The sequence below is a fragment of the Pelobates fuscus genome, chromosome 5 (genome assembly GCF_036172605.1).
Source record: "Pelobates fuscus isolate aPelFus1 chromosome 5, aPelFus1.pri, whole genome shotgun sequence".
Lineage (NCBI taxonomy): Eukaryota > Metazoa > Chordata > Amphibia > Anura > Pelobatidae > Pelobates > Pelobates fuscus.
Window position 1 is genome coordinate 342,808,234 of NC_086321.1, and position 18,997 is coordinate 342,827,230.

Below are 18,997 nucleotides of genomic sequence, written 5' to 3' on the forward strand. Positions count from 1 at the left end.
TAAACTGAACTCCTGGTGGCTTTACTGGTCCTTGTCTTGCATTATTCTTAGCACACGTTACACATCTGCGTACAATGGCCTGAGTCAAGTTGGACAATCTTGGTATGTAGAAATGTTTTCTAAGAGATTCTTCAGTACTGTCTCTCCCAGAATGTGTCCCGTTGTGATAATTTTGGACAATTTCTACCGCTAGCGATGCTGGTATAACTATTCTTCCATCTTCTAGCTGATACCACTTGTTCTCCAGATACTTTCCCGGTTCAGTCTTTAACCACTCCTCTTCTTGAGCTGTATAAACTGGAGTCCATTGGGACAGTGGAGTTGGTATAAGAGCAGCTATATGCCCTACATACTCCTGTCTTCCTGATTCAGCAGCACGCTTAGCTGCACTATCTGCCATCCGATTTCCCTTGGTTACATCACCATCTCCTCTCAGATGCGCTCGACAATGTATGATACCGACTTCTTTCGGCTCCCACACTGCTTCCAATAGTTGTAGGATTTCAGCTGCGTACTTGATTTCTTTGCCTTCTGAATTCAGTAGTCCTCTTTCTTTATACAAAGCTCCGTGGGCATGAGTGGTTAAAAACGCATACTTAGAGTCCGTATAGATATTTACTCTTAAACCTTCAGCCAATTGTAACGCTCGTGTTAGTGCTATTAATTCTGCCTTTTGTGCTGATGTTCCTTTCGCCAGTGGCCGAGCTTCTATCACCTTGTCTATTGTTGTCACTGCATATCCTGCATAGCGGATCCCTTCTTTCACATAACTACTGCCGTCGGTGTAATATTGAACATCGGGGTTCTGGATGGGAAAATCACGAAGATCTGGTCTACTTGAGAATACTTCATCCATTACTTCCAAACAATCATGTTGACTTTCAGTAGGTTGTGGCAAAAGGGTAGCTGGATTTAAGGTGTTTACAGTCTCTAAATGCACTCTTGGGTTTTCACACAACATTGCTTGATACTTGGTCATACGGCTGTTACTAAACCAATGATTTCCTTTGTAATCCAACAACGTCTGTACTGCATGTGGGACTCGTACATAAAGTTCTTGACCCAGAGTGAGTTTATCGGCTTCAGCTACTAGCAGGGCGGCTGCAGCTACGGCTCTTAGACAAGGTGGAAGTCCGCTGGCCACTGCATCCAGTTGCTTAGACATGTAGGCAACAGGTCTTTGCCATGATCCCAAGTACTGTGTCAATACTCCCACAGCCATTCTTCTTTGCTCGTGTACATATAAGTAGAATGGTCGTGTGTGATCAGGTAGACCTAATGCTGGGGCACTCATCAAAGCCTTCTTCACATCTTCAAATGCCGTTTGCTGTTCTTGGGTCCATAAGAAGGGGTCGTGCTCTGTACCTTTGATAGCTGCGTACAGAGGTTTTGCTAGTATCGCGTAGCTGGGAATCCATATCCTACAGAAGCCTGCTGCCCCCAAGAATTCTCGCACTTGTCTTCTATTCTTGGGTATTGGTATTTGGCAGACAGCCTCTTTTCTCTCTGGCCCCATAATTCTTTGACCTTCAGAGATATGGAATCCTAGATACTTGACAGTTGGCAAACACAACTGAGCCTTCTTTCTAGACACCTTGTATCCTGCCTTCCAGAGAATGTGTAGTAGATCGTGCGTTGCTTGCTGACAGATTTCTTTTGTAACTACTGCTATCAACAAGTCATCTACATATTGTAACAATACACACTCTCCTGGGATGGACTCGAAATCCAATAGATCTTGACTTAGGGCTGAACCAAATAGGGTAGGTGAATTTTTAAACCCTTGGGGCAGTCTTGTCCAAGTCATTTGGCGTTTTGAGCCCGTTACAGCGTTCTCCCATTGGAAAGCGAAAATACATTGACTTTCTGCGGCAATTCGGAGGCAAAAGAAGGCATCTTTGAGATCTAAGACTGTGAAGTAAGTAGCCCCGCCCGGAATTAAAGCAAGCAGGTTATATGGATTGGGTACAACTGGATGTATGCTAACAACCGCATCATTGACTGCTCTTAAGTCCTGCACAGGTCGATACTCATCTGTGCCGGGCTTTTGAACAGGCAGCAATGGGGTGTTCCAGGGGGAAGTACAGAATTTTAGGATACCATACCGTATGAACTTATCCAGATAGGATTGAATGTTCTTCTTAGCCTTCTGCGGAATGTGATATTGTCTTAGGCTTACTGGATAAACCCCATGTTTCAGTTCAATTTTTATTGGTGGAATATTGCGGGCCAGTCCTGGTGGGTTGTTCTCTGCCCAAACTCCTGGTATGTTAAACAATGTCTCATCACTCCTAGGGTTTTGGCTAGTCAACACTGTATAAAGTCGCCACTCTTCTTCCTTTGGTACGGATAAAGTCATAATACCTGAAGGTCCATTAAACTTTAAAGATGTTGTTCCATCTGGTAGGAACGTAATCTGCGCTTGTAATTTGGATAGCATATCACGTCCCAGCAATTGGACTGGACATTCAGGCATATAAAGGAATTGGTGTTTTACTACGTGGCCTCCCAATGTACAGAGTCGACTTTTAAGAACCGGTCTTTCAGCACTTCTTCCAGTTGCTCCTATCACCGTAATAGTCCTTCCAGATGGAGGAGCAACTAGATTAGTCACCACTGAATGTTCAGCACCAGTGTCGATCATGAACGCACTCCTTTTCCCCCCTATTGATACATCGACCATAGGCTCCGCTCGACCAAGGGGGATGGAGCCCGGTCGGTATCAATAGTCCTCCATGACCGTGTCAGCCAATCCTACAAAGTCCCTACCTTCTCTATCGCGAGACCTTTGCGCTGCTGGAATATACCTGTCTTCCCTAACACTTCCTCTGTTCCCATTACTCCCTCTATAACCATTACTCCCTCCGGGACCTCCTCTACCTCTCGCTCTGCCTCTAAAGTTTCCGTAGCCTGCCCTGGGTTGGTCTCTCTCGTACTGCTCTCTTTGCGGACATTCGTTCCTCCAATGCCCTTCTTCCTTGCAATACGCACACTGATCCCTACTCAAAGGCTCCCTACTCCATCTATTATTGCCTCTATCTGGGCCCCGTTTATCTACGCCTGCGATCGCTACCGCTAGCATATCAGCCTTTTTACGCATCTTGCGCTCCTCCTCTTTTTTGCTTTCTGTTTCCCTATTCATATACACCTTATTAGCTACCTCCATTAGTTGGGTGATTGACATACCTGCAAACCCTTCTAGCTTTTGTAGCTTGCGCTTAATATCTCCGTAAGCTTGGCTGACAAAGGCGGAGTTCACCATTCGGGAATTATCTGCGTCTTCCGGATTAAAGGGGGTGTACAAGCGGTACGCCTCCAATAATCGGTCATAAAAGACACTGGGCGCTTCATCGCTTTTCTGAATCACCTCAACTGTCTTCGACATGTTAATAGCTTTCTTTCCTCCTGCTTTCATGCCAGCAATTATAGCGTCTCTATAGGCTCTGAGTTGAACCATATCAGCACCATTTACGTTCCAATCGGGATCAGTGTTGGGATAGTGTGTTGCGGCCCATGCTGCTGGATTAGCTTGGTTCAAAGCACGGGCTCTATCTTCTAATGCTTTAATGGCTGCTTGATTTATTCTTGTCCTTTCCTCATTGTTAAATAAAGTCATTAATAACTGCTGGCAATCAGCCCATGTCGGATTATGTGTCTGTACTATTGAGGTGAACAGATCAGTCATGGCTTGTGGTTTCTCAGTATACGAGGAATTATGGGTCTTCCAGTTTAAAAGGTCGGTAGTGGTGAAAGGGACATATACGAAGACAGGGTCAGCGTGTGCCATTTGACCTGCGGCATCGATATAAGCTGACCCGGGATTTAAGCGAAGAGGCATCTGATAGTGCTTTAATTGTTGGGCACCAGTCAACTGTCGGGTTTGGATGGGGCTACGTAGGGAAGCGTCAGTCATGGGTTCCGGTCGGGGAGATATAGGGTATGGGGATGTGGGAGGTTGGTTTTGGGAAAAGGTAGTGAATAGAACACTTCGGGCCGAGCTAGATGAAGCTTGACCGGAAGTCTGAAGTGGCGCCAAATCAGGATATTCGTTTCTAATGGGGGTGGGTTCTGGTTCCGGAAGGGGAGATTTAGTACGAGGGGGGGTGGATCCTGTACTGGAGGAGGAAGCGGAAGTGGATGAGGGTAATGAGGGAAGGGTTACAGGACTTCCTGTATTTGCGTCACTTCCTCTTACCGGAAAGTAAGGGGGCGGCAAAGGGATCTCGGACTCAGGGGGCGTGTCCAAAATGGGCCTAACACCAGCCCTAGTGGACGAACAAGTCCTAGCTACCATGAGGCGACACTGCTCCTCGTGGCATGTCTGGAGCCATTTTGGCGAGTCATTTACGGCCTGTCTCCAACAATCAATATAAGGAAACTGGCCGTAAAGTTCAGGCCTACCTGATACAGCCACGTGTAAGCGCTGTACCAGCGTTGGATCCAAACTGCCACGTGGCGGCCATGCCGCAACCAAAGTAGGCCACTCCCTAGTGCACAAAGTGACCAAACGTACAGGGGACATCTTAACCCCAAAATCACAAACTTTGAATCCCTTTTTAAAATTCTTAACCATACATCCTAAGGGATCCGGAATCGTTGACTGCGACGCACCCATATTTAACAGTGGAACGTCGTCGACAACGATTACTATACACGCGTACTATTCAACAGTCACACCCGTTTCCTCTGGCAACAGCACCACGTGGTACGGTTACCAAGTGAAACGTACACCATAACAATAAACACTCAGGGAATTCCCGTACACACACAGCTGCTACACCAGTCACTATATAATCAATATTATGCCCTTTGGCGTAACTACACAGTCACCCACGCTATAATTCTCTATATACGAATTACCCGTCTATAACACACCCAGTAACATCGTCTTTTACAAATAGCGGTTACAGTACGGTTAGCATAGGTCAAAGCACAAGTTAAGGTCACAATACAATTATTAGTGGTTATGGTGTTAAAACATGCAATGGACGACAATGATTAGTACTTATTATACAATGTCAGTAAATATACAGGGTTATGGTACCGTGCACTATAATACAGCAACACACTATTAACACTCTCGCTAGACGGCTGAGCTCGCGCTATCTAACAAGATATACACTTTACTAAAACAATCGTTAACACATTTACAATTCCCAACTAAACTATTGGCCAGTACCTTGAATGGACTACCTAAAACTATATACACCCGTTTTGGTTAGCCACACTGCCCAATCACCACATATATAGCGAGCTAGAGAACCGAATTTACACAGACGCCTCTTAGTCGCACTATACAACGAGCTAGAGAACCGAATTTACACAGGCGCCTCTTAGTCGTACTATCAAAAGTCTAGTGGGTTCCAAATTTACACGCCTTCCCACTTAGCCCAGATAGGATGAGAACTAGCGAACCGAATTTACACAGGCGCCGCTTAGTCTCCCGGTCCCTCCGACCTAGCGAACGTAATATACACCCTAGAACGCTAGTCTAGACAAGACACCGGTGTCCGGCTAGGGCTATTTACACCAGGACCCCGCCTGACTAACCAAATCAAACGGTCTGACTAAAGAGCGTTCGATCGAGCGGTGCGCCTTCGCTCCTTCCCTCCGACAGAGGGGGCAGATACAGATTCAAAAACCCCTTTGGGCCTACCGCACAATCGGTATACCCCTAGCGGGTCCTGCCGTCTAAAACAGCAGTTATCTTACCTCCTCGTTCCTGAACCTGAGTTCACACTCATCGACGGGGACACCCCAGCACTTCTCACGTAGAGGCCGATGATCTCCTGGACAACAGACCAGTGGCGCCGAGACGAAGGGAGGTCCACGCAGAAGTTCAGGGGTGCAGCCGTAGAGAACGTGGGCAAAGATAGACCGTCTCACGCCTCTGCCTCTCAGCTACCGTTGAACGATGAGCTTCCCGGCCAATGCACCAAATGATACCGGAGAAACTGACGGAAGCCAAGCACAGAGAGATGGACACAGGTTTCTTCAGGAAGGAAGAGATTCTTTATTGGATCACCGATCGGGACTCAGAGGGACTAGCGTCACCAAAATACAGCAAAGTCTGAGTACTGAATACATAGAGTACATTCCTTATATAGCACTGTAGCTCCTCCCACAATTAACTACACCCACACATACCCTTAACCTATTTAATGAATAGAGTCTAAACTCATCCCTCCGGTCTAACCACGTGGCTCATCTGATACAAAGGAGAGGGACGCGTAATTCCAGTTCTTACATTCCTGCACCTGGTCAGTACAGTGATGACAGTATCTTAGCTACGTATAATTAACTAACTGATACTACAAACACATATACATACATATGCCTTGTGGCAATCTTAGCCTGCTAAACTTGTATTTTACTGGAATTACATCACACTTCCTTTCAGTCCCGCCGGAAACCGGAACCTGAAATTGAAGTTCCAGTACCGCGGTGCACGCTGAACACTGGCCCAAGCTTCAAGACAGGTAAGTAAACCTTCACATTCGCTCACTTTTGAGGGGAAAAAAAGTGCATCTTATGGAGCGAAAAATACGGTATATCGGCGTATAACACGCACACATCATTTGCCCCCTATTTTCAGGGAGAAAAAAATGCGTGTTATACGCCGATAAATACGGTAAGTTGATATCAACAGAATTATATTCATAATATTGCAGTTAGTCTTTGGTTGAGAATTTGAAATAGTTTCATATATACACGTTTAAACAGAGTCTAAAAAAAGTACATGTGTAAACGTACAATTATGTTAAACATGCTAACAGTTTATTTGTCATTCTAGATCTCTATATTTCACTTGATTTCCCAATTGTTAGATCCAAGTCAGTTTGTCAGTTACTGCCAACCCCATCAAACGCTAACATCATGGAGTCAGTCTGGCACAGGAACTTAAGCCAAATGTCCACTGCCTCAGTAAACACTGCAGAACCACTAAACAAACCGAAAAGCTTGGCAGTATTATGACATCTGCACAGAGGGAGCAGTAATGAGAGAACTCACAAACACCGTCTGTTATACATTCTTTAGACAGAGCAATGAAATGGACATTAAAAACATCAACACTTAGTGATTTGTTTCTATCTTAAAGGGATACTACAAACCCACACTGAATAAAAATGCACATTTAAAGCTCGGTTAGTTTTAGGTTTTAACTCTATCTGTGTAGATATTTTATATAAGCCCAGCTTTCCATTAAGTTTGGGAAATGTTGTCACTTTTAATAAAAATAAATTGCAGCTCTAGACCCTTAATTATTTAAACCAGAACCGTGATTTAGTTTGAAAATAGCATTTCTTTCTTTTATTTCTTACTTTGGACGGGAAATATGTAAGCTAAATGAAAGACTTGTGAGAAACAAAAAACTTATGTCAAAGTGCTTTAAACACTTGCCTCTTTCCAATGCCGAATTCCCTCTGCGTTGGCTCCGTCTCCACCTCCTCCGACATGGTCAATGGGGGTAACCTAAAGGCATAATGCGTGACGAGCATCACTCACGCATTATGCCTTCCCCACAGGAAGGCATTGAATCAATGCTTTCCTACGGGGGATTTGAAAAGGCAACAAAGTGTGAGGATGTTCAGCGTCGTTTCATGTAGTTAAACTCCATGAAAGACCAGGAAGCGTCTGAAGTGGCCGTTTGGGAGACAGCCACTAGAGGCAGCCTTAACCCTGCGATGTAAACATTGCAGTTTCTATGAAAACTGCAATGTTTTACATCCCATTATACAGCGCTACGGAATTTGCTGGCGCTATATAAATAATAAATAATAATAATAATAATAATTGCAGCAATGCACCCATCTGGGTGCCTTTAGTGTCCCTATACAGAAGAAACGCATCTCAATTTCTGTAGAAAAAATATTTTTTTAATGTTTTTATAGAGAGAAAATAAAAATTGGCTTGTCTTCATCCCAAGTATCTCTCTTCCGGTTATATGTCGAGGTTCACTCTGCTCAGTTATCACGTAGCTTCCCAAAAAGAAAAATGACCCGCTTTAGCCAATCAGTATTTTGATTTTGTTTGTTTTTTTGCACTGATATCCATTAGTTTCTAGGAATGAATGTGCTTCCACCCCTTGGGTGCATATACTTTGTTTCTTAGCTTTAGCAGCTCAGTTAAGTCTAAGATGCAAAAGGCAGGTGGAAAATGTAATTTAGCCCACTAGTGTGTGACCAGTAAAAAAAACATTCAGCTGACAGGTGACAAATTATGATGTTCTATATGTGTAATAGTGGGAGGACTAGTAATTTATCCACTGACAAATTAACTTCAGCTTTGTTTCTCCATATTTGTGTGTGTGGATTGTATTTGGATTTAACCCATTATGTTTCAGGTAGACACCCTTGCACGGAAAATAGTAATTTTATTCAGCTTTCAATAAAATATGCGCGATCGTTAATGCATGTTAATGTTCTTGTACCATTTTAATGCGTGGATCATAATTATAGTGATAATAAAAACAAAATACATATTTGCTTCAAAAATTCCATGCCATAACGCATCAGTTTTTGTGCACATAAAGGCATATTATGTTTGTCCGCTTAATTATTGCCAGTAAGAGGAATATATATATCATTGTAATGTGCGACCTTCTGTTTTCCAGAACATTGGGAAGAAGATGAGCTGTCAGGAATTCATCTCCAACTTACAAGGGGTGAATGAAGGAAGCGATTTCCCTCGAGGTCTGCTCAAGGTCAGTCTTGCAGTAAATAGCTCCACAATGCTTCTTAGTCTTAACACTGCATAGGTTAGTCATATCATTGACCTCCGAACAATCTGGGCAAGTATTGGATTTTCCGAGTCCTTCCCAGGTAGCTTTCTTTTATAAAGACAATTTACAAATATAAATATAAAGGGCATTGGGTGCCTAGGCTGATGGACAGAATGTACCAAATGTCTTTGTTCTGTTCTGTTCTGTTTGTTTTTTTTGGAGGTTATGCCATTTATGAAAATGGTAAACATTTGTAAAATCCAATGAAAAAAGTACAATTGTAGTTTTAAGCCATGAGTTGACTATAGATGAAATATAGCATTTCACCAGGTTCAAACTGTTTTATCTTTTTACCGATTGTTAAATTTCACACTTATATTTGTGATACTTCTTCATAATTTGGCCTGGGAAGTTAAACTTATTGATAAAAAAAAAGTGGAAAAACTGTACGGAACAAGAAACAAACGCTTTGTTTGTGCTGAACAGCCACAAAGTGTGTCATTGACAATATAAAATAAAGCTAAAATTATGTTAGGTTTCTGTACAAAACTGGGGTCGAAATCACTTATTAGCATGTAATACCTCTACGTAAAAATAAAATAAATAGTTTTTAAATTTAAACTAATTTCTTCTTCTTCATTTATTCTTCTTGATCCTCGATTATACATTTATTAAAACAGAAAAAAATGAAGTTTACGGTATATATCAAACTGCGTTGCCTTTATACTGATTGCTCACACAAACATGTGTTAGTTTCAGTGGATCTTGGTTCCTCCTTAATCCTTGGTGTCCTGATTAGGCTCTGGACACCCTACGCATGTGTTTTTTTCCTTACGTCATACTAATGTCTTTATCCAATGGCTTCACACTTGGATGAAGCCATTAGTATGATGGATCATGGATTTAAATAGACCACAGCCATCATTTCCTGTATTGTATAAACGATACCAAGTTGTTTGCATTCTTAATCAATGTCCAACACATATGTCATCTGTGCGTTCTCTACCTGTATTTAAAGTATTGCCATATACATTTGAGCATGATTATTAGAGATATACTTACTACCTTGGTTCTGCTAGCTCACACTTCGGTTTGTCATTGCAAGATCAATAATATATTTGGTAGTTTTCTCTTAAGAGCGGCATGTTTTATTTAATAGAGAAAGTCATTTAAAAGCCCATTACAGATGCGGTTTTGGAAATCCTGGCATCTCTGTAGCCTTGCTCTTCAGAGAAGGATGTTTTAGTCACTAGTATGGCTGAAAAATCAAGGGGCATATTTTTAATTGCAATGTGGTACCATAGAATTGGCATAGACTGTAAAATTGGCACTAGTACATTGTATAGACAAATACTAAATATAAAAAATACATGCATACTGAACTTAGTATAGGACAATCTTCGATGCTAGAATATCTGCGAACTGGCCATAGTGCAGGGATTTTAAATGCTAAATATATACTTACCTACTTGGCAAAATTGCTGTGTCCCTTAAACATACATGCACAGCAAAAATGGCAACCAAAATGGGGTGTCACTGTCACTTCCTCTTTCTCCTGCCCCTTCTTACCTGGCTGTGCTGGAACCATAGCTGAAAAAGATATTTTGACCTTAAATGTACAGTCAGGCTATGCCATAAGAAATGCTTTGAATTGACATTAAAGAGGAACTGTTACATTCCAGATTTTTTTTTTATATGTACCAATTATGTGTTTGTTAGGTCTGAGAAATCAAATCAAATGTAGAACTCCACATTTCTGTACTTGGCTTTATCCTAGACACGTGAGCCTCCACCTTGGCTCCCTGTCAATCATTGTTCTACAGACCTTTTCATCTCCCAGTCAGCACAGAGAAAGCTATGCCAGGATTAAACAGGATTGTGATATGAATTGCAAATCTTTTCAAATACTTTTGAAAGAAAATGGAGTTCCACGTGACAATAAAATGGACATAGATTAAACAAATACTCTCATCACCTGCAGCATCTCTCTTATAGCACTATGGGTGAGTAAAATAGATTAAAGTTGCAGTGTTCCTCGTCTCTAGTTTCATAGAGCAAGGGAGCTATGCCCTAGCTATTGGAAACTGCTTCCATCTGAGTTGGCTGCCCACAAACAGCAATCAGAGATAGAAGGCATACAATCAGTGGCGGGGTAACAAGCTGTGTGTTGCACTGTTGCAACCCTTTAACCAGGGCCATAAACCTATACTCCAATGGTCATAGACTTGATCCTCAGTTTTTGTCAAATGACTTTGTCAAAATATATTTTGAAAAAAATAAATAAATGGAAGGATTGGACCTATAGCCTCCTAAGTCCATAACTATTGCAGTAATCTGCAGTGGTTGTGGTGCTTCAAAATGATCCCTACTCTTTAGCTCCTTAAGGAGAAATTAGCTTTCTCTGTGCGCCGATCCTATGTATGCTCTAAGTATATATAACTAATAAAAAAAAAAAATAAAATTGTTTAAATATATAACCAACATGTTAGCGGGGATTCAGACCTTTAAGCATTCTTTTCTATTTATATTTTTACACATCTAACATGGTCCATGGTGTAAAATTAATTATTTTACTGATCACAATTTATTTTAATTTGCATAAAAGTGTTATAAAAATGCTGGCCGTTTGGATCACACATAGTATATGTAGTTATCTCACATGGTAGCACTTTTTTTTTTTCCTCGCACGTTTTGTCGCATTCTTGAAACAATGTAAGTCACACATGAATTCTTTCCAGCCATCAAAAAAATATTATAGCAGAGAGTTATCAAGGCAAAAACATGTGCTATTCCTGGGCAAAGTATAAGGAAAAATCACCATGGAAACCAATAGAATGTTTCCACACTTAGCACTTAGCACTCCGAAAAGCACGTTTTCCTTCATAACTCTTCTATTCACGTGTAAGAGCTGCTTTCCAAGAGATTTTAGTTCGGTATGCTTATATTTCTCGATATAAATGACTTACATGCACAAAACATTCATTGTGTGACTTTTGTGATGGTTTTGAGTTGGTGACCTTGTTGCTAAAGCATTTTCATTGAAATATAGATGAGCATTGTAGACAGTACATCCACTCTATAGCCATGTTTAAATATGAAGGTAAATCCCACAATGTTTCCCTTTACAGACTAATTACGGTAACAGGATTCCCTATGTGCTTAGAATAGCCTTGGTGACTTTATGTATTTGGTGACAGGGATTCTTTAGTGTGTCTGATACTAAATGAGCAGTACACACAATGCTGATTTAGAGTTTTGAGCACCAGACTACCTTGCTATTATAGAAAGCCATTATCCTCCACCGACAATGTTTCACTTTGTTGAGAAGGTCAATGGTTAAATTACCATTTACCGACTTGGTATGCGTACTGTTATGTGTGATGACAGTTCTGGATGTTTTTGACAGTCGATGATTTTACTAAAATGCACTTAATGGAATATGGATTTTTTTTATGGTTTACAGACCATACTTTAGAATAGTGCTTGGCATCATGTGGCCATCCAGCTGGCTACAAGCTACCAATTCCTTTTACTATACACCAACCTCTGTATGTTACCATTGCAGTAACACGCGGCTTCCTATGGTTTAGCATATACCTAAAAACAGACTTGTCCAACATATTTGATCTTGCTAGTTGGACAAATATTGCTGGATCAGTATTTAGGAATTCTATAGACTTCACGGATAGACTGAGGAAAGAAAGGAAGGTAGGTTAGCCATGGGACATGATATAGTCCGAATTACATTATTAATTGAATACATTATAGGTCTGTCATGGTTTGTTGTCTTCCTTGTTATAAAATTCTCCTCATTTTGCCAAGACTACCTATATACACTGATCAGCCACACAATTAACACCACCGGCCTAATATCGTGTAGGTTCCCCTCATGCTGCCAAAGTGTGATCTGCAACAATCTCTAGGTAGGTAGCATATGTCAAAGTAACATCTGCATGAATGCCAGGACACAAGGTGTCCAAGCGGAACATTGTCCTGGTCATAATACTGCCTCCTCTAGCCTGCCTTCTTCCCATAGTGCATCCAGCTGCCATCCCTTCCCCAGGTAAATGATGAACAGATACCCGACCATCCACCTGATCTAAAAGATCATAGTCCAGGCAATCATCTCCATTGCTCCATGATCCAGTTCTGATTTTCATATCCCCATTGAAGGCACTTTCGGTTGTGGACAGGGTTTATCACGGGCACTCTGACCGGTCTGCGGCTACACAGCCCCATACTTACCAAACTGTGATGCACAGTGTGTTCTGAACCTTTCTATCATGGCCAACACTAAGTTTTTCAGCATTTTGAGCTACAGTAGCTCTTCTGTGTGATCGGGCTAGACAGGCTAGCCTTCGCTCCCCGTATGCATCAATGAGCCTTGAGCGCCCATGACCCTGATGCCGGTTTACCAGTTGTCCTTTTTTTGCACCACTTTCGGTAGGTACTAACCTCTACACACCGGGAACAACCCACAAGACTTGGAGTGGTTTTAATGTTGTTTCTGATCAGTATAAACTAATACAATTATTAGGTTGACTTGTTTCAGAATTTAACCCATGCAGAATCCTCATGCTTTGTTCCTTACCCATACACTTAATAAGCCTGTGTGTGTTGTTTCAGTACCAAAAAATATGCTGGAAGATGTATGAGATAGGTGAAAATAAATATATCTACATAAAAATACGTTTGGTTTTCATAACACATTTTTTTCTTCATGAGTGTCATATTATTACCATAGTAATGAGTCACATTTTCATATAAATGTATTTCTAATTTGCAAAGCTGCAACTTTGAATCGCCTCCTTTGCAAGTCAATTTTGTCCATAACTTGGAAGATTAAAAGTCCATTTTGCAACCAAGTTACAATGGGAGAGCGGAGAATGTGAGGCACATGTTTGACGTCAGATCTAAAATGGTCTTAGAGCAGACCTCACTTTTATAAAGACTCAATAAGGGCATCTCTGAATAAGTTGTGCCAAGACACGTAGCACAACAACCCATGGGAATAGTCAAACTAATCTTTATGATGATTTTAGTGTACATGTCTTTCGTACGAGCCCAAGTGGAACCAAACGTGTTTTAATGCTTTTTTGTTGCCCATGTGTGAAAAGTTTTATTGTTTCTACACAACATTTTGATAATTCTATGTAGCTGTAATTGCTGGTCTCACACAGTGCCCCCTGCAGCTTGCAGCGTTCAGTGGATCAGACAGTTTTATAAGCTATTTAATGTCACTTGTTGGGTGCAGATCTCTGCAGGTTACTGGGGAGTGGCTGACATTTTTTTAGCGAATCCTGGTGCTCCCATTGTTTCAAGTGGAGCAACCGTGCATGTTTCATATGTCCCCGTTCCTTGTACTTACAATAACGATTAACTCAAAAAATATGACTAAAACTACTAACATCCTCACTGTTCTGAAAGAACTCTGATAAGATATGAAAAAATGGATACCACTAGAGTAGAAAAGAATAATTGAGTTGTTTTAGGATGTAGGACCAAGGACTGTCAACCCTCTAAGTCTTTAAATTATCTCTTTGGAAAAAGAAAACAAATGAAGTAATACTAAAATACACAATTGAGCAGCCCACTTTCAGGGCTTATCTTTAGGACTGCCCTCAGAAGCTGTCCAGGTCAGCAATGTTCTGGTTTAGATTCAGAGCTGTAAAGTCCTCATAATTACATTACCTCACCATTGTTGGGTTCCATTACATCTTTATTTCACCTCAGTGGATCTGTTTAAAAGACAGAGTCGCTGATTGTTCCACTTGTGAAATAGCTCCCAAGGGGTTACTTCATAAATGTCTTTATATTACAAGTGTACAAGGACGTCTGCAGGTTCCGAGCCTGCAACCTCTATAACAACATTTAAAACAACAACATTTAAAAAAGTCAAGATACACAGGAAGAAAAAGTGTCCGAGTGCCCAGTTGTAAATTACGACATAGTACCTTTATATAGTCATTTCAAATTCGTGGCTGGACTCTGCAACAGGGGAAGACATCACAACGATGACGCTTATGCGTGTCTCACCTCACGTCACTTCACCAGAGACCACTTGTTACAGTTGAGGCAGGACTCACATGTATTGGTAATTATGCTACAAGGATGGACACATTATTGTTAAAGTCCAGATGTCATTCCTCTGAGTTTGTGGTCTTTGAGCACTGCATTGTACTCTTTGTTTCTTGCAAGTGAGCTTCCTGTTTCATTACACGCCTTTCCCCCCCATTGTAAGTTTTTTTAGTATTGTTTCTCTCTGAGTTAACAAATCTTCCTACTGGGCTGACATAATGAGTACAAAGCTGTGTCTCTTGGTCACCATTAATTTTCAGCTTGCGTAGTGTCTGATAAATGCATCGCCCTCGGGTATGAAAGACCGAATGTACTTTCGGCGTAACATATTTCACTGTGTACCTATTGTTTGTTGCTTTAATACAGCACTTAAGTTAGTTACATTTTTTTTTCTTTGTTCAACTCAAACACAGCTATTTATATGAAATGTAATTTGGGTTATTGATATTATTTTTCTTAATAGGACATGTAAAATAAATAGATTTGGTTTCAGTTGTTTTTTTTTTTGTATTATTATTTTTTTTATTATAAGTTAGGTTACTTTCTAAACATCTACTAGCACATTGCTTAGGAGCCCCAAACATGTGGTAGGGCAGCTTATTAATAAGAAAATACATCACTGCCAATAAACCTGTACTGTACAAAAATATTTGGTTGTAGCAGATTGGCGTAGGAACCCCCTCCTCCTCAAATCTAGAGAGACTGACTTTTACTGAAATCATTTTGTATAGATAAAAATGGTACGGCATTACTTGGCAATTTGTAAGAAGCTTTCCAAATGTTGGTCGATCACAGTAATATTTATTTTTTTCTGTTTGGTCTTACCTGGTATTAGGTAAGGTTTAATTCCTTTGTTTTCCTTTTGTTCCTTTGTTTTGTTTCTACATAGGTATAATGTAAGCATCACAACCATTGAAGCATGCTGTATGGTTATGGTACCAGGAGTTTCCTGGCCCCATCACTTTGTAAGTTGTCAAACCATTTGTGATCAGTTTGACACTTACCTACAGGGTCCTATAGTCTTTGCCCTTGACTCCTTACATTGCTAAAGCAGAATATTCTACTTCCTCATTTGATATGTCAATTCTGCCCGTTTGGACTGAACTTGATGTCTGAGGCCTTCAGCGGACTCTTTCGTCAAATAAACTTCATCCGAATAGGAATTAAATTAATATAACAATTGTAGAAGATACATTAGAGAAGGGAGGCCAGACTTGAGGTGCCCGTTAAGATGTTCAAAAGTACAATTTTCAAGGTGCTTGCACTGTGTATTTTATATGTAATTATTTAGTACGTTTGAACAGAAAGAATGCCTGCAGGCCTAATTCAATTAAAACATTACATTTATTACAAAACTAAATCTTAACAGGAACAGCTAAATTATATATTTAAAAAATGACAGACATTTTGAATAGTTATTTCCCATTATGAAATAATAATTAGCAATGGCAATAAAACACGCCCTGGCTAGATGCCTTTCACATACATCCTCAGCCTGAACCAGCAACCTTGAGATTTTATGACCTAAGATGAATATTTAAATTGTTGTAAAAAAAAGAATTTCATTTAACATGACAGGAAACTCCTTAGGGAAATATGCATTAAAAGACAACCTAATTATATATTTCTTAAAGTAACTTACAGTTTGCTCTACAAAGGAGTCTGCAGTGAAGTGAATGGCACTTCAAGGATTCCAAACTCAAGCTGCATAAACAATATATATATATATATAATCACAAGTTTCTTACTTTCCTTAAAATTACTACTTAAAAGTATTAGAAGTACCAAGATAAGTTCATTAATCTCCCACATTCAAAGAAATATCTTGTTAGCCTCACTGGTCAGGACCTGAAGGCTTGCCAGATAAATCCGGGCACTCAAAACATTCTGTTTTTACTATTTTTTGCCATAGAAATGAGGTAAAATTATAATGAAGCCAAGTGTGCTCTCTTCCAAGTGTCCCAACTTCACCCTTCACTTCATGGCTCAAAACATGCATTATACGTGATAGCAATGATAGGATATGAGCTCTTGGCTAGACTGCCTCCTGTGCTCGTGTTTTATCAGTGCTATCCAAATTTGGATGGACATTGTGGAAGGGAAATTCCTCATTATCTCATCTACACTAAGGGTAGGGTCTTCAGGTCACGTAATACCCCCCCCCCCCTTTTTTTTTGTCAAACAGCTTTAAGATTGCTTGACAAAAAAATTGATGGACTGCGCCCAAAGTCTCCTTGCACAATAACCAGTGCAAAAAGATAGTCCTTTAATGGAAACTGTGTGGTAAAATTGATGCCCTATTTTTAATGCATTATAGAAAAAGCGTTAAAAATTATACTAACAAATAAAAAATACAAACAAAATGGATATTTTAAAAGATGTTATCCAAAACACTGTTTAGTGGATCTGTCTACGGACGCAGATGGACCTCTTCCACACCAGTATGACACGTTCAATCAGGGACATCTCCTTCTGGTCTTTCTTTCTTATTCTGTGAATACATGACCCTGATGTCAAACAGAAGCATTTCAATAAAAAATTGTAATAATTGTTTTATCTGCCAATTTTGCCTGCCCATCTTCCAGTACGGAGGTGGGAAGACAACGGAATAGAGTGCTCCCATGGCACAGTGCAATGGGCAGGTATGCCATTTTAAAGGCCGGGCCTGCTTCTAAAGAGGGTGGCAAGCCTGACTGACAGCCTGCCCTATCAAGGCAGTCCATGCAAGGACCACTGCTGAAGCACTCTGTGCATGGTCCTAGTGAAAAGTCTTCTCCTCGTCTTGAAATCTGTCAGCAGATTTCAAAATGCGGTACAGGTCCCTTGAACCCAGTTTTGCAGGGACACTACCTCAGAATTCGGGACTGTTGGCACCAATGATTGGGCAGTGACTGCATAGAAAATAATTGCTTAATATATTCAGAAATCTAAGGGGCAGTTCTCATCATTCCTAGCAACTCTTACCAAGGTATTTCTAACACAGTATTGAATAATGAGAGGAAGAATTCATTTAAAGAATCCAAGCTTGGGACCAGGGCCGCCATCAGAAATTTTGGGGCCCCTGACAAAGCACAAGGTCTGGGCCCCCCTCCCTACCGGGCCCGCCCACGCCCACGCCCTACCTAGTCCGCTGACAATGATGCAGGACTGAATGTTGTGTGTATAGTGGAAGTGAATTAGAATGTGTGTAATGGATGTAGTGTTTGTGTGTATTAGATACTGTTTGTGCAGTGAATGCAGAGTGTGTGTTTGTGTAGCGGATGCAGTGTGTATAGTGAACGCAGAGTGTGTTTGAGTAGTGGATTTAGTGTGTGTACAGTGATGTAGTGTGTGTTTGTGTAGTGGATGTAGTGTTTGTATGTACTAGATGAAATGTGTTTAGTGGATGCAGTGTCTGTAGTGGATGTAGTGTGTGTATTAGACGCAGTGTCTGTGTATAGTGAATGCAGAGTGTTTCAATCTGTGGTGGATGTAGTGTGTGTACTGTGAATACAGGATGTTTGTGTAGTGGATGCTGTGTGTACAGTTAATGCAGAGTGTATGTTAGTGTAGTGAATGCAGAGTGTGTGTCAGTATAGTGAATCCAGAGTGTGTGCATAGTTTAGTGAATGCAGAGTGTGTGTTAGTGTGTAATGAATGCAGAGTGTGTCAGTGTAATGAATGTAGTGTGTGTGTTAGTGCAGTGAATGCAGAGTGTGTGTAAACTTGTAGTGAATGCAGAGTGTGTGTTAATGTGTAGTGAATGCAGAGAGTATGTTAGTGTGTAGCGGATGCAGAGTGTGTGCTAGTGTGAAGTGAATGCAGAGTGTTAATGTGTAGTGAATGCAGAGAGTGTGTTAGCATGTAGCGGATGCAGAGTGTGTGTTAGTGTAGCTGATGCGGAGTGTGTGTTAGTGTAGTGAATGCAGAGTGTGTTAATGTGTAGCGAATGCAGAGTGTGTGTCAGTATAGTGGATGCAGTGAGTGTTTTAGTGTGTAGTGTATGCAGAGTGTATGTTGTATTAGTGTATGCAGAGTGTGTGTTGTATTAGTGTATGCAGTGTGTGTGTTAGTGTATGCAGTGTGTGTTAGTGTATGCAGTGTGTGTTGTATTAGTGTATGCAGTGTGTGTGTTAGTGTATGCAGTGTGTGTGTTAGTGTATGCAGTGTGTGTTGTATTAGTGTATGCAGTGTGTGTGTGTTGTATTAGTGTATGCA

At 40.8% G+C, this 18,997-nt stretch overlaps 1 protein-coding gene across 4 annotated transcripts in view; it reads left to right on the forward strand.

Moving 5' to 3' along the window:
• The window catches only part of PSD3 (pleckstrin and Sec7 domain containing 3), a 492,046-nt gene that overhangs the window by 288,621 nt on the left and 184,428 nt on the right, over positions 1 to 18,997 (forward strand). For all 4 annotated transcript variants that reach the window (XM_063455812.1, XM_063455813.1, XM_063455814.1 and 1 more), the window contains one exon: positions 8,614 to 8,704. In XM_063455812.1, the coding sequence (XP_063311882.1) occupies positions 8,614 to 8,704 (91 nt within the window). The remainder of the gene's footprint in view (positions 1 to 8,613; positions 8,705 to 18,997) is intronic.